Genomic DNA, 17,569 nt, shown 5'->3' on the forward strand with positions numbered 1-17,569 from the left:
CTTCTTAATGTGTGAACCCTTTCTCCCTCTCTTTATTTAAACAACAAAAAATCATTTGCAGATGAGAAAGCCATCAGGACACACCCCAGTAAAAGACACTACAGTGATGCAACCTCAAGATAAAAAATGAGACAGGACAGCTTTAAGAGAGAAACAGGAAGTTGTAACCAGAATCCAGCTGAATTCAGATGCTGTGGCAGTTTGCTGAGAGGCTGCAAATAAAGCAGATGTGTTTGTTGTGAATTTCAGTGCTGTCTAGACTTTCTTTTACCAAAGCAGCCATTCAGGATTTAACATCTCAAGTTTTCTTTAGTATGGCATTTTTCAGCTAATTCTGCGGGGTGATTGTAGAGTATTGAAAACAAATAGCGATGAAATGGAGAAGCCAAGGAAATTAGGGTCAGTGAAAGATGAGGACCACTTTTATCACCAGGGTGCTTTGGAGCTGCTGGTCTTTAACTTCTTGCTCATCCTTACGATACTCACCATTTGGCTGTTTAAAAACCACCGATTCCGCTTTTTGCATGAAACGGGAGGCGCCATGGTTTATGGTGAGTCTTTTGTCAAAAGTTGTGCCTTGCCATGTTTTAAACTTGTTGCATAATGTGCGTAATTAGACTCTTCAGCTCAAAGTGCTTTCAAAACCCTAAATGAGGAGATGCATTAATTTAAAAGTCACAAGCCCATTGAACTGTGCCGTAAAATAACAAACGCAATCCACCCTCCTTTCTCTCTTTCCCCCTCCCCTCTCTCTCATATGGAATAGCTAGAGGATCACTTGTCAAGGAAGTAAATGTCATGAGCACATTGTCAGCAAAATGGGCTTCATTGAGCATATCACATCTCCAAAACATTTGTTTGTTTCCTGCGAGTGCCGGACCGGTTTAAAGAGATTATTTTTCATAGGATTGTGCTGAATAGACTTGGGTGAAATCTCACTACCAGTGTGCCAGATGGGAGCACAGTTGAGTCTTTATTAGAGAACCTGGGAGAATCCTCCTGGGTCCAGCCCCTCTGTTGGATGTCGTTTCAGCAAGCTTAGCTCTCCGTTGTTGTTTTTGCAGGGCCCTTTTTTCTTTTTCATTTTAATGGGTTGTGAAAAACGAGACATTCTAAATGCTGTCCTCAGGAGTTTTTACCCCATCTTGAACCCTGTAGTTTACATTCTTCTTTATGTGGGTTTTCTTGAGTTTCATATGCGAGCCATATGTGTAAGAAGGACTTTCTGTGAGCTCCACAGTTAGGAAACCACATGCTAGGTAATGAATGTGCTATATATCACCCTGTGATAGGAAGGGGACTTTTTTGTGCATGTTCTTATGTTCAGTTTTGCTTTCGCCGGGTGGGGACACAATCTTTTGCAAATAGCAACAGCTTGCTCACACACTGTTGGCCTTGCTATACTGAAGCACACAAGAATCCCATAGCTTACAGAGCAAACATAATAATTGCACTCTATAGGAACTCTGCAGTTTTAATAACAGCACCAGCATTCATGCATTAGGAATTCAGAGCCCTGCCAGGATGCATTAAAAGTTTGCCTGCCTTTAAAAAACACTGACTCAGTTAATGCATTAACCCTTCACTTTGCTCCTGTGAAGCCAGAGATAACACTGAAGGAATAATCATCATCCATTCAGCTTTAAGTACTATCAGCATTAATTAAACAAACAAACAAACAAACAAGCCTACAGAACTGAGGAAAAATACAGTCACTCTAGGCCAGGCATCCCCAAACTGCAGCCCTCCAGATGTTTTGGCCTACAACTCCCATGATCCCTAGCTAACAGGACCAGTGATCGGGGAAGATGGGAATTGTAGTCCAAAACATCTGGAGGGCCGAAGTTTGGGGATGCCTGCTCTAGGCAAAGGAAAAGGACTGAAATGTATCAATATACCTGACACTTTTATAACAAACTATGTGTTAACATGGAGTCAATAGGATAATTAGTAACTATGATTACCTTCAGACAGCACATTACTGTACTGTACTGTATTTAGTTTTCCTGACTGATCACTTCCACATTTTATGTCAGGCCCTCCAGAAGTTTTGAGACTACAATTCCCATCATCCCTGACCACTGGTCCTGCTAGCTAGGGATCATGGGAGTTGTAGGCCAAAAACATCTGGAGGGCCAAGTTTAAGGAAGCCTGTTTTATGTGATCTGTCACATGATGTGAAAGCCACTTCTGGAAATCCAGTGGAAGTTTAGCACTCACTTCTGTGTTCATGTGATGACATTTGGGGTGATACCCCCTCCACTTAAAATTTAACATGACATGGCAATATATCACTAAAGAAACTGCAGTTCTGTAATGCAACAGGTACTGCAATGTAAAAGGAATGTTGGGAAACAGGACAGAAGCCATAGCATCAGAGCCAGTGAAACTGGTACAATAAAAACCCCACATCTGAATGCAGCCTATGTGTGTGTGAAAAGTTCATTCAAGAACCCCCATGTCGTAGTTACCACCCCTATAAAATTGTCAAGGAAACATATTCATTTTGAACCTTGAAAAAAATATTTTTCTATATATAAATGCTTTCCACTCCTGTGGCAGGTTTGACCTACATAGTTCATTTCCTGACTGAAGTAGCAAAATAAGTTCAAAGGAAAGAAAGGGAAATTGTTGAAAGCTGGGTAGGTGTGTACATGCAGCTGTTTCAGATTGGTGAAAGGTGGAGACTGAGCAATGGCTTTTGGTAACATTGTTGAATTTACTGAACAATGAAATTTAGAGCTTACTGGTGGATAATATGAGAGAAGCATGATGCTTTGTTTTATGTTTTGCCTGTCATGCTGCATAAACTGCCATGCTTCCATAAACTGAGAGAGTAGGGCACATGGTGGCTGCCATAGGATTTGGGCATAATCTCTTCTTTCTCACTGTACCACTTTCTCACCTGATGTGCACCTGATTATCGGTCTGCTGTGCAGCCAGGTCACGTGCATCCAGCAGAGTTCTGCAAGTCACTTTTCAACAGCCTGCGTTTTCTCTAGACTCCCAGCATATGTTTGCAGGAAGTACATGGTCTGATAGCACTGCAGTGCACCGGGTTCACAGCGGTGGTGTGTCAGGAAAGAAAGAGGAGCCTTGCAGCAGCCACCCTCTACTCTGCTTTCTATAAATGGGTGGTAGGGGAGCACGGCAAGATCATCGCCCAAGGCTGAAGTCCACAACATGATGCATCGTGGGGATAACCTCTGTGAAATGTTCAGAACTGTTCTGGAGTAAGTGGCTTGCACCAAAGTCTGATGTTAAATGCCTGTGTGTTTACAATTCAAAAGCTGCTATTGATCCATCTTATTCTCTTACTTTTATTCCGATTCCCTTTTAACAAAATACAGTGGTACATTGGTTTACGAACTTAATCCGTTCTGGAAGTCCATTCTTAAACTGAAACCATTCTTAAACTGAGGCACACCTTCCCTAATGAGCACTCCCGCCGCCGGTGCCCTTCCACCATTTGGATTCTGTTCTTAGACCGAGGTAAAGTTCTCGAACCGGGATACTACTTCCGGTTTTGCAGAGTTTGTAGACCAAATCATTCTTAAACTGGACTGTTCTTAAACCAAGGTACCACTGTACAGTAATGCCAATTTTAATAAAACACATCACACATTTTATGTTTGGCACATCATGATTTTTGAACAAAAAGGCTATCTGTTAACTGATGGGATTGTTGAATTTACACTCTCGTGAAGCATTACTTAGGGATGTTTGTTCATTTTGATTTTTTTTCTTTTTAAACTCTATGACCTATTTAGAGTGGCTGTGGGTTGCATCCATGTTTTGCAGCCTCTCTGAAATATTCATGAACCCTATTGGGTAATTCCCCCCATTATGAACAGCCATTAACCCTGCCCTATTTTTCTTTTTACACAAGAGAGAATTTATCATCTCAGTCCCTTTGCACTTTGGCTGTACTATGGGTTGCTGCTGCAATGGATCCCCCAAAGGCTGTAAACGCATACACAGAATACACCTCTAAATCAAAGCACCATGCTTGGATGAATCGGGTGGCTGAATCTGAATTTTGCATGATACAAAAATGGTGCTCATAGCCCAATCCTATGCTGTCCGTCATCAGTACCATTTGTGCAGTGGCAACTGCAGCTAAAGCATTATCCTAACTTAGGCAAGCAATGGGATAAAGCCATGATACTGCTCTGTCTCACTTGGACGTTTAAACCTCTAACACCCATGTGCTTCTTCTTACTGGTTTAGCCTCACACTGGTGCTGCTGAATAAGCTGAACTGAAGTCCCTTTTGAGTGCCACACAAGAAACCACCAACTTCCTCACTTCCTTTTGCATCTCAGAAGCCATTGGCAACACAGTGCTGAGTCATATGATATCCTAAAGAGAATATGCCTGCTTCAGAGCCACTGGCAGTTGCTGTAGGACAGGGGTCAGCAACCTTTTTCAGCCATGGGCCGGTCCACCATCCCTTAGACCATGTGGTGGGCCGGACTGTATGGGGTGGGGGGATGAATGAATTACTATGCCCCACAAATAACCCAGAGATGCATTTTAAATAAAAGGACACATTCTACTCATGTAAAAACACGCTGATTCCCGGACCGCCCATGGGGTGGATTGAGAAGGCAATTGGGCCACATCCAGCCCCCAGGCCTTAGGTTGCCTATCCTGCGGTAGAAGTACTGAATGTGGAGCTGAGTCTCATCTCTGGACCACGACAAGCTGCTCACCTTGCAACAATGCTAGGGCATCTTCTGGATCCAGCATACACACAAACACTGTACAACGTGATGATCACATGTGAAGTTCCATTGATTGGTGCTTCTTGTAGTTGCTGAAGAAAGGCTATCCATGATAGCTGGAAATTTCAGGCAACATGTGACAGTTGCATCAATCCTATTAAAAATATGCTTATGTGAATCTCCCCGTAGGGACTTCTAAGCTTAGTTCACAGCTTCCTAATTCTGTGTCTATCAAATAATATTCTGCCCACTCTAGCATCTCACTATGTAATATAAGAATGTAAGATGAAGCTGCTGCCTCAACCACATGGACGCAAATAAATATCATTGATTGCAAACTGGATATGTGCAAAACAGACCTATACGCAGCTTCTAATCATGTATAACAATGTGTGTGTGGTTTAAGTGCATGCAGAAGTTTGAAACAGGAAGGAAAGGATGCAGCCTTTCAAAGTTCACGTCTGTAACTCATCAACCACTAAAGCGAGCGTGAAAAAGGAGTTCGGCTCTTTGCTTCAAAGTGGAATGCTTGCACTCGGTCAAAGTCAAGATAGAGAAATGCATCTGCGGATCATTCACTCCCATCTAGTAGCTGGGCAGTAACTTATCTTTCTCTTTGGAACTAGGATAGTAGAGTTAAAACATCTGCTGTTCAGAAATGCAAATCTGCAAGCACATTGTTCACTGTCATCAGCTGCTAGGAATGTGTGGGTATTCTAATAATAATAATAATTAATAATAATAATAATAATAATTGTAGGGTATAGACTGCAAGGCAAAACCATTTCCTCTCCTCCTCCACCTTTCACAGAATTTCTTTCTCAAGTATTCTAAGTCAGACCTTCTGGATAGTTTGGAATAGATTAGGCCCTCTGCCATAAAGCTCAGAAAATACCAGGGCAAAGTGTTGCAGAGGCCCTGCGTCATGTCAGGGTTTCATCCAGTTCAGCTGGGTCTGGGCTGCAGGTGTTTTCTCGGTGCCAGTAACATATGTGAAGGAACAGTGAATCTCCTCGATGGAAATATACTAGCCATAATGGCTAGTAACTGCTGACAGCTTTACCCACCACAAATTTATCCAATCCTCTTTTAAAGCCATCCGAATTGGTAAGCATCACTGCCTACCATAGTTCCATAGTTTAATTATGGGCTGTGTGAAGAAGTTCTTGTTTGATCTGTCCAGAATCTTCCAACATTCAGCTTTGTTAGATGTCCAGGAGTTACAGTGTGATGACAGAGCAGGGAGAACCTTTCTCTATCCCCTCTCTGCATGCCATGCATGCATTCTATCATGTCACTTCCAACTTGCCTTTTCTCTAAACTTAAGTAGTTCCAAATGCTGCAAGCTTTCTTTACAGAGGAGTTATTCCATTCTCTTGATCATTCTGGTTGCCCCTTTCTGAACCTTTCCCAATTCCACAATATCATATTTGAGGCGAGCTGACCAGGATTGCGCAAAGTACTCCAAATGTGGTCAGTTTGTATAACAGCAGTTCTATTTTCAGTTCTTTTCCTAATGTTCCCTAGCATGACATTTGCCTTTTTCACAGCTGCCACACACTGGGTCAACATCTTGTGTTAAAAATAGGGCAGTGAACAATAATATCAAGGAACAAATGGCTATAGATCCATTTCAACTGTTCAGTCTTTTTCAAATAATAATAATTCATTATTTACACCCCACCCATCCCATTCAGTCCCAAGTCTTCGAAGAGGTTTTCTAAGCACTCTTCTTTTGGGTATATATATCCAAACATTTCCTCTTCTAACTCAGTGGCTGATGAGAAGTTTTTTCACTGAGCAGTTCTCTTTTTGTTGAAAGGCTGCAGTCTACAGACTAAACTGCGGGACGTGGGTGATGCTGTGGTCTAAACCACTGAGCCTCTTGAGCTTGCTAATCGGAAGGTCAGGAGTTCGAATCTGTGCAACTGGGCGAACTTCCGTTGCTCTGTCTTAGCTTCTGCCAACCTGGCAGTTCGAAAGCATATCAGTGCAAGTAGATAAATAGGTACCACACTCTGGCACTCATCACGGTGTCCCATTGCGCCAGAGGTTGTTTAGTCCTGCTGTCCACATGACCCAGAAAGCTGTCTGTGGACAAAATATGACTTCCTTGGCCTGAAAAGCAAGATGAGCGCCACACCCCATAGTCACCTATGACTGGATTTAATCGTCTCGGGGTCCTTTGCCTTTTACCTTTTACAGACTTAATTTTATTCCTGTCCTCCAACATTCAGAATTGATATAAAAGCTACAAACTTACCCAAGATACAGCCCGAATTTTGTTAACCCCGCCCCCCCGAAAACAAGACGAGTCATCCTTTCTTCCAAGAATAAGACAAGTATCAATACAACATTATGAATGAATACAGTATGTGAATAACCTGGCAAAAACTGTTCCTTCTCCTCCTAATCTGAAATCTGCTTTTACATTCAGGCTTCTGACTATACATTTAAGAACAGCTTACTTTATGAACAAGTTGGATTAAAAATGCTGGAAACCCGGAAGTAGGTGTTTTGGTTTGTGAACTTTACCTTGGAAACAGAACATGTTAAGCGTGTTCCATTTGTAAATTGAGTCCCTCACTGCTATGGGAAAGCACGCCTTGGTTTAAGAACGCTTTGGTTTAAGAACGGACTTCTGGAACGGATTAAGTTCGTAAACCAAGGTACCACTGTAATAATAATAATAATAATAATAATAATAATAATAATAATAATAATAATGGTAGTCAAGTCACTCAGGTGCTATCTTCCCATGCTTTTATCCCAGTGGCAATACAATGTAAGAATGCTTTCATGCTGCACATGGCAATTGTCAACTTTGTACTGCACCTTCATCCTGAACTACAAAGGTATAGTCAGATGCCAGGGCACCTCAACTCCAACTCCCAGTTTTCATGAGATTTCGGTGTCTCCGCTCATTCTTATCAATTTCATTAAGGGAGATTTCAGTGGAACCTGCAACAAAACGTTGCAATGTGGGGAGTGTTTCTCCTCAGGATAATCCTGTACCAAGAGAAACCCAATCCATGTCCCTGCTCTCCTGGTTTTACACTTCTCTACCTGCAACAGTGAGCATGCTATGCCCAGTCCACACTGGGCTGTTTTTGTGGTTCTCCCCCACCCCTGTTTCCCCCCTCTCTTCTAAAAATATTTTTTTTTGCACTTCTGCAAACCTTAAGGCTCCCCCAAGACCCTGAAAGCTCCCCCTGTGCATTTATATTGTTTTGGCTACGTGCTGATTGGCCTTCAAGGAACTGAATTTGCTATCAGTGTGATTCACAGTGACTGATTGTGTCTATGGCAGCCATTTTGTGCTGGCCTCCACAGCACTTTTATTAAAAAAATAAGTACTGGCATTTCATTTTTAAAAAATAAAAAAGCACTAGAGGGGTGGGCGTGTGTAGCATATGTAACAAATGCACAGAGGACAAGACTATTCATGGTATTTATATGTTACCTCCAAGGTCAGAGGCAGCATACTTCTGGATACCAGTTGCTAGAGATCGCTAGTGGGGGAGGATTATTGCCCTTATCTCCAACTTCTCAACTTTCCATAGGCATCTGGTTCACTACTGGGGAAAACAGTATGCTGGACCAGATAGGCCAGGGGTCAGAAAACATTTTTTAGTCATGGGCCAGTCCACCATCCCTCAGACCATGTGGTGGGCCGGACTATATGGGGTGGGGGGGATGAATGAATTCCTATGCCCCACAAATAACCCAGAGGTGCATTCTAAATAAAAGCACACATTCTACTCATGTAGAAACACCAGGCAGGCCCCACAAATAACCCAGAGATGTATTTTAAATAAAAGGACACATTCTACTACTCATGTAAAACCACACTGATTCCTGGACCATCCACGGGCGGATTGAGAAGGCGATTGGGCCGCATCCAGCCCACGGGCCTTAGGTTGCCCACCCCTGAGATAGGCCTTTGATCTGATCTTATGTTCACAAGAGAATGGATCATCTTCACAGTACAGCTTTGGCCTTATATCAATGCCGGTACTGCTTATTGCTGGCCCAGAATTTTTTCTTTCAGCTCCCATTCTATGACAATGCAAAAAAGATGAAGGCACATCCAGCATTTTGTGCCTTCAGTAGGCAAGAATTGCTTGAGGATATTTCTGCATTTAGTTATAGAACCGTGGCTTAATAGAAAATGCAAAAAATTAAGTTTGCAAACAAGATATTTGGGGTGCTTCAGCATCTCTTGCAACTAGATTATACATTAACCAATCAGTCTCATCCCAAAGAACATTCTTTTAATGTTGCTGACTGTTGCTTTAAAGTGTGATCTCTCTACTACAGAAGGGCACTGCAGGAAAAGTTGGCCAGGAAATGGCCTGTGCCTTGCATATTGAAGTAAGTGGTCTTCTCATAAGGTCTTCTTAGATCCATGGGGGAAGTTCTGCTTTGTCCCAGTTTTTCATTCAGAAGAAACTAGAAGGATACAGAATCTTGTCCTTGGTGTCCATAGATTGCACTTCCTAAAGAGACCAGATTTCCACACGCAGGAAGGGCTTCTCTGTTCTTCTTTTCTTTTGGTAGAGAGCATTCAAACATGTGATCTTCTGCTGCAGTTGGTATACAGACTCAGGAGGGTTGTGCAACATGAATTTTCTCAAGATGTAGATTGGCCCACAGTGTCTTTGATTTTGAAAGTCCTTTCATGTAAGCATGCTTAGATATTGTGGCTTAAGAGCCTGAAGTTTTGCCACCCTGATCAGTGGTGCCCTCTTCAGATGGTAATGTGTACTACAACACTTGTTTCAAAATGCGGTCTGCCAGTCCTACTCCATTTTGGGGTAATCTCCTCGTTTTGCTGCGTGGGGACTTGGTCAGTTGCAACCCAAGCTGATGGCATTGCTAACCTCAAACAAGTTTGGGGGTGGGTGGGGGAGGAGGTGTCAGGCTGTGATGATCTTTGAACTTGCATTAACTGTTCCTATAATATGCTCCTCTGAGTACTGCAAAAGGTCAAGAGCTCCATTAGTGACCTGACAATATTGATTAAGAACATCTGCTGTGCTTACTCGTCTCTCATCTATTGTCTCTGCTGCAGACCACTTTCAGTGTTAGTAAATGAACAAAGGCATTTAAGATCCGATTGGAACAGGTGCGTCCCACTCTCACTACAACTACAGAGCACTGTGTGCTCCCAGGAAGGAGCTACTAGGGATGTGATTGCATAATATGACAGTATCTTGCAGTAGTAGCCAACATGGTGCCCTAGACTCTCATCCTTGTTTGGATGGCTGTTGTGTTCCACAACTTCGGGAAAGTGCCCTGTTATTGGTGCCTGGTGTCCACAGGTCACCTGGACACAGTCTTCACAATGGTGAGACGGATTGTATTTCTATTGCAATTAACAGGGATGCATATAAGTGCCCACCCCAAAACTGCTGTTCCAGACATGGTAGATGACAGTAAATATAACACAAGTGAGAACACTGGTACAGGCTCTAAAAGATTCCCTTAGGGGATGTGTAGGCCACCTGTTTTATATAATTTGCAAAGCTCACTAAAATGTGAAGCCTACTGTTAGTGAATATCATCTGCTCCACAGCAGAGGCCATTTATGATATGATTCCCTGCTGGAACACAAAAGTAATTATGCTACTTTTAAGCTGCCAGTTAAACTGACTCTGTTATAGTGATTTCCCCAATCTTCTGCAATGATTGAGGCAAGCAAGCCTTTATCAGACATTTAAGTAAGTAGGTTTTTAAAGGCTAATTTACTCCAACGTTGCATTTTAAGGGCTCCCGTTTCCCTGCTTTTTATTTTACTTCCATGATGCTAAGAACACAGCTTCTTTAACAACTGAAAACTGATTCTCACCGCTTTTCATAAGTTCACATTGCACCAAGCCTTTCAGTAGACTTGGTCTGTTGCAAAACCTGAGAGGAGGGTAGGAGGGTAGGATGCTGATTCATCTGAAATGTTTTTAACAGACCAAATAATGACTCTTGCGATGTGAACTGTCCAGATGCAAGTTTCCTGTGTTTTCTGTGTTGGAGGAAGGAAGAGAGAAGTGAAAAGCTCCCAAGAATGTTTCTGCAAGGAGTTCAAAAGTCAGGAAGGAGCCCCCCCCCCGAAGCTGTGCCATTTTCAATTCTTTTTATACAGAGGATAGCTTTGCCTTTCCCTGAATTAAGTGTCTTTGAATGTGTGTGCAAACCCCTTTAATGAGGTATATCATGAAACAGGAAGTCCAAACAGGATTATAACTGGATCTGATGGCAATGTAAGCCTCCAGAAAGCAGAAGCAAGTTCTAGCAAACTGTAGCTTTCAGCTATGGCTGAAGAAGGCAAAATCAAAACGTTAAGGTATACTACACTTGGAAATACGTGCACAGAGATAAAATATGAATTTAAACAATATTTTGTGATAAGGTAAGGAATCAGATACAGTATAAATTGTCATGTGGATTTCTTTTTCCAAAATTGCACAGATCAATACGAAAGCAGAATGAAATAGATATATCTTCTTCTTCTTTGGCGATCACTCATAGCCGAGTAAGATTGTCTTCCATAAACACGATTTTAACAATGGGTCTGTAAGTGACTGTGGAGGCCAATTCTGGATCCACGCGTCCTTCCACAAGTGAGGACATTGGTTTCCAGGCGGGAGTTGATCACGGTGTGGATTTGCCAAGCGTGCCTTCCTCTTAGCATGGTTCTCCTTTATGAATGAACACATGAAAGGCACATGGATTGGAAACAAACTGATCCATCCATCATGTTGGGTCCTACTGAAATCTGCTAGTAGAGCAGAGAGGGGTGGTGTTTAGTTACACAGCACAGAACCCCAAATCCATCACACCCCAAACAGAGGATACTCGCTACATCATGAAATGGCCGAGCAAGCATATGTTCTCCATTTCTTTGCCAATCTTTTCCTATTCCATTTTTTAAATTAAATAATCATTATTAGAGTTTCATGTCCCAACTACATTGATTTGCAGTTCTTGCTAGAAATTCTGGTTATGCTACAATCTCTTCCTGACATGGGATTGGGGAGATGTGGCCACAGAGAACAGTGGAGAGAGTAGCCAAAAAGTGTTGCAGCTGTGATGAGGGACCTGCCTTAACCCCCAAACAAAAGGCAACAGTGTGATAGCAGTAAGGCTTGCATATGATTTCTTGTAAATGCTTGGTTTCATTTTTATGTAAGACTGCATATCCACACAGTACTATGAGCACTTTAGAAGCATTTATGTATGCATGGTTCTTTTTCACTTGACAGCTGACGGGCTTGTAAATGCAGAAATAAAGTACTGTACAACCTGGGGAAATTGCATCCTTCATTCAGATGCAGCAGTAATTCCAAAGCTCCAATGAGGAGTGCTTCTGTTCAGTCTTTAATAGGTGTATTATATCCCTCCAAAGATCTCTTGGAGAGCAGAGATTCAGAGGGAGAGGAGGAAAGAAAGTGCCCTGTTAAGGATTCTGGTAAGCTGCTGCTGATCAGACCAAGCTCTCCTGGTCTAGATGAACCAAGAGTCTGTCTTGATAAAAGCCATCTTTCTCCGAGAGCTATTGGCTCTGGTCTGGCCTTGCTTGTCTCAAACCTTACAATGCCATACCTATATAAGAGTAAAGATAGTGTTGCAGTTAGCAATGGGTGAGTGCAAGTATATCAATTCTGGTTTCTCTGAGTTTCTCATTTTTCCTATCTTAAACTCAGTTCTCCACATTTCCACGTCAGTTTTGTTTAAAGTCCTCGTGAATATTCACCAGAAAAAATTCTCTACATAATTTTGCAAATCGCTTTTCTTTAATAGAATGCCTTTCCCTATTATGTATCCCTTTGCACACCTTCCCTAGCATATGCCTTTTTGTACACGTTACTTGGCTGGAGAAATGCACTGGAAAATTTGGTGTTGTTTTGAAACATGCAAACTACATTTCAAAATTGCCTTTAAATGTGAACTGACTTGAATCACACACACACATACACCCATCCCTACCTGCAGAACGTGAATGGGAAAGTGTGCCCTCTATTGCTTCTCCTGTTGCTGGAAAAGTTCATCTGTAGTGGACATAATCCTCCTCACCTGTCAATAGTGGGAGGCATCAGAACCAAAAGTGGGCAGGGCCACTCCTCTCTTCCTCTCTCTCTTCCTCTCCCTCCCTCCCTCTCTCTCCACACCCACACATTGAGATGAAGGGGAAGGGAGAGATCACTCTTGCCAGATGTCCAATCTGATCACTTGTAAGGGGTTTTTGGATTTTGGTAGAGGACACACTCTAGGGCTGCAAGCTGTCCACTCCTTGTCTAAAACAATTATGATGCTTCTAATCAGAGCGTTTGCCCACAATAAAAATGCTTGTTTACTTTTCTCCACTTAACAAGTAAATCAGATTTAGATTGATCCTTAAACTGAAGGTTCTCCATCTTTCTTCTTCTCTTTATCGTTAGGTCTCACCATGGGATTAATTTTACGGTATGCTACAGCACCATCTGATTTTGAAAGTGGAGCCGTCTATGACTGCGAGAAGCTCAAGGCAGGCTTGCCCACGCTGCTTGTCAATGTAACAAATCAAGTGTATGAATATCAGTACAAAAGAGAAATCAGCCAGCATAATGTCAATGCACACCAAGGCAACATGATGCTACAGAAGGTAATGTGATTGTCTTCTATTTAGTAAATGAGGTTACATTATCATTTCTGATTGACCCTAGAATTGATGAGGAAAGAATCCACAGTGACTTAAATGTGGCATAAAGAACTTGTTTCTAATCTTAATTTCCCATTCAAGTGCAATCAGAAAATAGATGAATAACAAATAAAACAATCTTTCTACTCAAAAATAATGAGCTTCTTTCTTCTCAAAAGGATCTATCTCAGCCTTGCTGCTTTCACAATTTGAAGGCTTTCAAACATGACAAAATTCTACACAGAAATAAATTCCATTGCAAGAATAAAAAAGATGGAATTTCAATGAAAATAGGCATTGCATGAATGACAGAACGTATGTCTTTTTGCTGTGTATGTTTGTAGTGTGCCCATCACAGCTTTCTATTCTATGCACATAAAAAAAAATCATGTCTTTGCATACATCTATGACTCACGGGTTGCTAACTCTTTTGTACATGGATAAATTTTCCATGCAGGAATATCATCATACTTTTGATCTATTCCTGAATCTATAGTTCACATGTGAGATTGATCAAATGCATTCAACTTGTTCCCAATCGAACAAGACATTTACACTACAGTTGCCACTGAAAGTTTCCTTAAAGAGGAATCCAGAATGTAATCTTCCCTACAAAGAAGGCCAACCTGGGATGCTTGGATAAGCTATGAGTGGCCAACTTGTGGTTCTCCAGATGCTGGACTTCCTTTCAGCCCCAGTCAGGTTGGTTAATCTTCAGGGATGATGGGAATTGTAGCTCACCAACATCTGGAAGTCCACAAGTTCCCAAGCCAAGGATAAATTACAGTTAGATCTACTCACAGTTTGGATTAAATGGCAAAACTATAGGTAATTTTAAAATAAGTGGATGTTCCTGTTCTCCTCTCTGTGGCTGGACCAGAAGAGAGGGGAACAAGCTACTGCAAAGTGTCTGCTTACAATATCCGAGGCTACCCTTCCTGAATCCCTTCTAGGGGACATGATTTTCACCATTTGACAGCTTCACGAAAAATGCAGAGAGCAAAACCAACCCCTGTGTATGTCATTTATTGACCTGACTCAGGCCTTCAACACTGTAAATTGCAATGCCCTGTGGACTGTCCTTCTGAAAATTGGCTGCCCAGATAAATTTGTGAACATCCTTTGGTGTATAAACACCAACAATTGGGAAACACTGGCCTGCAAGCACTCCAGTTGGAGAACAGCTTTTACTAAAGGTGTCATGGGCTTTGAAGACGCTTGAACTCAGGACGAAAGGGAGAAATGTGCTAAGAGGAAGGCACATTTGGCAAACCCTCACCAGGGTCAACCTCTGCCTGGAAACCTATGTCCCCACTGTGGAAGGACATGTAGATTCAGAATTGGCCTCCACAGTCACTCACAAACTCACTGTTAAGATTGTGTTCATGGCAATCTTACTCGAAGAAGAAGAAGAAGAAGAAGAAGAAGAAGAAGAAGAAGAAGAAGAAGAAGAAGAAGAAGAAGATAATATTTGGTGATGGCCACCAACTTAGCTTTAAAAGCTGTTTATGATCCATGAAGTTTATCAATAGCTACTAATCAATGTCTATAAATTACCTCCGGTATCAGAGGCACTGGGGAATGTAAGCCAAAGACTGGTATTGCCTTCATTTCTGTTTTGTGGCTTCTCATTCATGTCAGTTTAGCCACTGTGGAATCTGGATGCTGGACCAGAAGGGCCTTTGGTTTGATCCATCGGGCTTATTTTTCTGTTCTTTCTTCCCTTTATCATCCTTAACAAGTTAGTGGCAGGAGAGACAAATTGTAAAAATCAGGCTATCATATAATTGCTGTGGTTGGTTTGTGCAGTTCAAAGTTTCCCACATTTGTCTTTTCTGAAATTAGTCTTCACTGTGCAGTATTTATGGATCTGAATATGCAATGTGACGGAATCATTTTGAATAACAACTATGCAATTAATCCACCTCCCCAAGATGTAGAGGAGAAAGGTGCATAAAATCTATTAGTTAATGTGGCATTTGTGACTGTCAGTATAGAAGACTAAGTGATAAAAGTTCTTGTTCCAACTTTCTCCCCATAAAGTTGTCAGCGCAGCGAAATTTAGCACTTGCTGTTATTGGCTAGCCAGTTCGCATTAGTTTAATAATTCAGAGTAAGCAGAATGGTAAAAATAAAATAAAATGCTGAGCTCTCATTTCCTGTTTATCAAGTTGAGCTATCAGTTGGACAAAGAGGGAGGGAGGGAGGGAGGGAGGAAGTCATTTTGCAGTCAGGCTGTATTGTTACAGAGCTAAATAATTCATCCAGGATCATAACCCCATAAAAGAAAGGCACTTTATCGGCACAAAGGAGCTGCAGACCATTTTTCTAATGACATGCTCTCACTTTTAAAGATATTAATCCAGTGTATTGTGCTGAAGATACAGGGAAATTCAATGTCTAACAAAAATAGCATTTGCTATTCACCCGGTTACTGTTTTAAGCAGGTTTCTACTTTATAGTGCCTACTAAAGCTATGCATAAAATGAATACTGCCGGCAAAATAATGCAGAGTTCAGTGATAAGTGTATGTATAAGTGTATGTTATTGCACTAACAAAATTCTGTCTCTGCTCATTCTGACATCACATTTACAATTTGTCTCACAGATTGCATCAATTAGAGCCAAACACACAGTAACATAGCCCCAAAACTATATGGAGGCATGATGATGCTTTGTGGGTGTCTGTGATGGGAACCAAGTAAAATTACTTGCACCTAAAATAAGAATGTAACCAATCTTGCAACCAATGGTCAAAGTCTTTTGGTAATTATGTGATAATTTTTGGTAATAAAGTCTATGGGGACCACTGCAGGAAAAGAGGGGTAAACTTTTCTAAAGCCCCAGAGTAACATTGCCTGGTTTCTTTCCAGCATATAGGGAATTGTGTACAGTGGTGCCTCGACTTACAAATTTAATCCATTCCAAAGGCACCTTCATAGGCTGAAAAATTCGTAAGTCGAAAAGTGCCATTGGAAACGTGATTTCCCATAGGAATGCATTGGAAACGGAAAAATTCGTAAGTCGAAGCAACCCTATCTAAAAATTCGTAAGTCGAAAAATCCCTATCTAAAACTGCCGCGGTTTCCTTTCGGATGTCAAGACATTCGTAAATGCATAGCCATTTGCCCCATTCGTAAGTTGAAAAATTCAGTTGTCGAGTCGTTCGTAAGTCGAGGTACCACTGTATATGTGAAATAAAGATTAGGCAATGAAAACTATCTGGGTAATCCCAATAGCCATGCAATAGCTTGGTTATCTGCTTTCAAGTGGCTGTCTAATTATGGTAACTGGGTTTCCCCATCACAAGAATTCACCTGGTTGCGTTCCTATCATCTTGTACCAGGAACTCAACATACCATCTCCCATCCACCTCCTCTCTGTGGAACACTGTAAACCAAGCGTTGTATTCAACATGAACTTTCCCCCATACACCACCTAAAAAGGTGTTACAGGGGTTCTCCAGCCCTCTTGAAACAGGTTGGGGGAGGGTGTGGGGCACATGTGGGGGAAGAGAACTATTTCCATCCTTGCTTTTCTGTTTTAAAAAAACGCATGAAGTGGCTTCCAGTAGTTAAAACTAACATGACACTGGAAGAGGGAATGCACAGTTACATGATTATAGAGATGATGTGGGGTGGGGGACAGTGTCTGAGAAGGCTATCTAGATGTCAAGGCATAACAACAAACTGCAAGAGTTATTGCTTCATTGTTACCCGGCAGAAGACTAATAAGCTGACGTTCCTCAGGGGCAGTGAGACTGTCACCGGGATATTTCTTCCATTGCCATGGTGCTACTTCCTGTGCTCTCGGTCCTGATGGGAATATTTTATTTATTCATTTAAAGCATTTGTGCACAACTCATCAGCCAAAAGGACTCCCGCAGAGGCTTACATAAGCGTAATAACAAACAAGACAATCCCTGAATTCAGATTTAAGAAATAGAATCAATAACAAACCACTGGATTACACAATTTCAAGTTCACATCCAGCCTTACACTTTATTTTTAGGTGGCTATATTGAACCTGATCTGTTCATAGAAATTCCCTAGCTGATTAGTAAAATTATAAATATACATCCCTCTAAGGAAAATAATTATTACACACATGCGCGCGCACAGACACACACATTCTTTATACAGCTTTAAAACGTTAAATGTGTTATCAAT

The 17,569-nt window shown here is 41.6% G+C and overlaps 1 protein-coding gene across 1 annotated transcript in view; it reads left to right on the forward strand.

Annotated features, from left to right (window-relative positions):
- The first annotated feature begins 205 nt into the window (after positions 1-205).
- SLC9A9 (solute carrier family 9 member A9) overlaps positions 206-17,569 on the forward strand; it is a 256,166-nt gene continuing 238,802 nt past the window's right edge. The window contains exons 1-2 of the mRNA XM_035132511.2: positions 206-551; positions 13,162-13,364. Coding sequence (XP_034988402.2) covers positions 377-551; positions 13,162-13,364 — 378 coding nt within the window. The 5' untranslated portion in view covers positions 206-376. The remainder of the gene's footprint in view (positions 552-13,161; positions 13,365-17,569) is intronic.

The sequence above is a fragment of the Zootoca vivipara genome, chromosome 5 (assembly GCF_963506605.1).
Source record: "Zootoca vivipara chromosome 5, rZooViv1.1, whole genome shotgun sequence".
In the NCBI taxonomy this organism is placed as follows: Eukaryota; Metazoa; Chordata; class Lepidosauria; order Squamata; family Lacertidae; genus Zootoca; species Zootoca vivipara.